The sequence below is a fragment of the Montipora foliosa genome, chromosome 1 (assembly GCF_036669935.1).
Source record: "Montipora foliosa isolate CH-2021 chromosome 1, ASM3666993v2, whole genome shotgun sequence".
Lineage (NCBI taxonomy): Eukaryota > Metazoa > Cnidaria > Anthozoa > Scleractinia > Acroporidae > Montipora > Montipora foliosa.
The window spans coordinates 20,850,799-20,853,298 of record NC_090869.1 but is presented as its reverse complement, the minus strand read 5'-3'; the positions used below and the strand labels follow the sequence as shown (position 1 = coordinate 20,853,298).

General features: G+C 39.6%; 1 protein-coding gene across 1 annotated transcript in view; it reads right to left on the bottom strand.

The window, feature by feature from the left end:
* The window catches only part of LOC137992722 (charged multivesicular body protein 1a-like), a 25,087-nt gene that overhangs the window by 1,641 nt on the left and 20,946 nt on the right, over positions 1-2,500 (bottom strand). The window contains exons 6-8 of the mRNA XM_068838214.1: positions 1,598-1,657; positions 1,391-1,444; positions 68-210 (exon numbers count right to left, since the gene is read on the bottom strand). Of these exons, the coding sequence (XP_068694315.1) occupies positions 68-210; positions 1,391-1,444; positions 1,598-1,657 (257 nt within the window). The remainder of the gene's footprint in view (positions 1-67; positions 211-1,390; positions 1,445-1,597; positions 1,658-2,500) is intronic.

Here is a 2,500-nt window from a genome sequence, read left to right as displayed (position 1 = left end):
GTAAAAAATGTTTCAACCCTCCTAAGTTTTGGACCATTTTTTGGTCAGACAACTCTGTTCACTTCACCTTTTACTTAGTGAGTCCTCTTCTCTTTGTGACCTCTCTCCCTCTTGGGTTCTGAGTGAGGAAGTTCCAGGTTGTACTGCCTCCAGCTGACTCATAATTTCCAAACCATTTTCTTCCGCAACTTCTTGGATAAGTGCCTCAACCTTCGAGAAAACCAAGACAGAACATTAAGGGGTATAAATATCGGTACCTTTTCCACCATGTTGTAGATTTAAATTAAGCAATACAAAAGACCAGTTCCCAACATCAGTGGCTTCATAGCTCGGTTGGCCAGAGCGTAGCACCGGCATCGCGAGGTCAAGGGTTCAAACCCCGTTGAAGTCCTGAATTTTTCAGGCTTCCCTATGCAATTGCTAAAATTGCGTTCATAACTGCGAGGATCATAGCTTCACTTGTTATTAGTTTATCTTCAAGGGATGCAGTTGCCATCTGATTTCCCCGTTTCACTATTCTCCATATTTACCAAGCACTATAAGAGTAGTTGCCCTTTTAAATTCACATTACAACTAAAACATACTGTTTCAAGCGAATTTTTAAAAAAACTGTCACCGCCGGTTTCAGTCCCGAGACTGAGAGTTCTAGATTTTACTCAGTCAAGCACCAGACGATTTTACTCGTCAATGGGAGCCACTTTTAGTTCAGGGATGAATGGCCGGGACACACTAGGCGATAAGTCGTTGCGACACGTCGCCGCAACAATTCGCCTTGTGTGACACGGTTAAAGCTAGCTACCGCTGTCACCATGTCGTTATGGCTTAGCGATCAGATTGCCAGGCTACTAAGGCATGTCGCTACATTCAGCGAATTCGCCCTAGCACGTGGAATTGCTAAGTAGCCGCTATCACTAAATTTACAAAATGACACCTGTGTGAATCATCAATGTAACAACTACGTATTATTATAGACTGAGGTAGCAGGTGTGACATGCCTTTAAAAAAATCTTAGTTTAGGGGTTATTCTTATCCACAACAACAATGAAGACGTTTTTAGGGGCGTGTCAGTGTTATCAAAAATTAATGGTTTTGGACACAAATTTGTTTTCACCATTTATAAAGTGCAGTGTGAGGGCTTTTGAGAATTTGGATTACAAAAAAATGGGATTAATGGTTTTTCAGTGACCGAAGTCTGTGGCTATGGATTTCAAAGCCACAGAGTGCTTGGAGAAGGATCTTAAAGTGCAGAACAGAGCCCACAAATCAGAGGATGGCGGAGAGTGGATCTCGTGTGGTAAATAAAATTACAGTCAAACCTATAATCATAACTTTTTGAGTCCCCATGAGTCCGGAAGATCCAGATTGGATAAAAATTTGGATGACAGCTCACCTGGTCTTGCGGGGTTGACAATGTAGTAGCTTCTCCCATTGCACTTTCTAAAACCTACAGTAAATAATTAGGAAAACACCAGTAATTTCTTAAGGGCAAAGCCCACTGGACAGTCATCTTTTACTTCAATGAATCACTACAAATAAAATTATTGTAAGATTGTAAATCATTAATATCCTTTTCCAGTAATTACGACAGTTTACTCACCTGAGTGTTCACATCCAGATCCTCAAACATTCCTTCAAATTTTTGCATGGTAGCTGAAATCTGTGAGGAAGACAAAAAAGTTATCTGAACATTGGTCAAAACCTCAATTAAATCAGCCATGGAAGCCAGTATTCATCTGCAGTGTGTCACAACAAAAATCCACCACTGCAATAACATACCTCAACTTGCTGGAACTTTTAACATAGCCCAAAAGAAAAATTACTGATTTTGCACTGACAGTTTTCGATGACTGTCAGCCCTCTTTATCACAACTAAATGGGTGAATGTCATGGCAGTGCACGTAATTGCGACCACTACAGTTGCATTTGTGACTATTTTTTTTCCTTTTGTGACTGAAATATCTGGAGGAGTCACAAATTTGTGGCAAAGTTTTCATCTTCACTATTATCAAATAAAAGGGTTAGCAGTTGACACTTTTCTGCTAGTACTTTGCTACGTTAAGTCTGAAGATATGGCACAAAATTGGAGCAGAAATTAGTTCCCTCCATCAATTGCTAGTCTTTCCCATTCCCATAATGCAGTACGTTTTGGGGGATTCTTTGCATAATAACAATACAAGTCCTTTACTCTTGGGACTGTATCATGCTTCAGCGAACTGGATATCCATTGTTTTAATGCAAATAACCCCCCAAAATGAACTGTATTATGGGATTTGTGAAAATAGCGAATTCACCGTTTTCACATATGCAGTCTGGTTTTTTTTAACCACTGGCAGCACAATACAGCACAATGACCCACGATTGCATACAATACACTTTGTGACTAAAATTTGTGAACTTGCAACTACATGAAAAATTTCGTATTTTGTCATAAAATTGTGACAATTTTTTTAAATTTCAAGCCTTGCATGGATGAAAGGTCATGGCTTGTAAAGTTGTGACT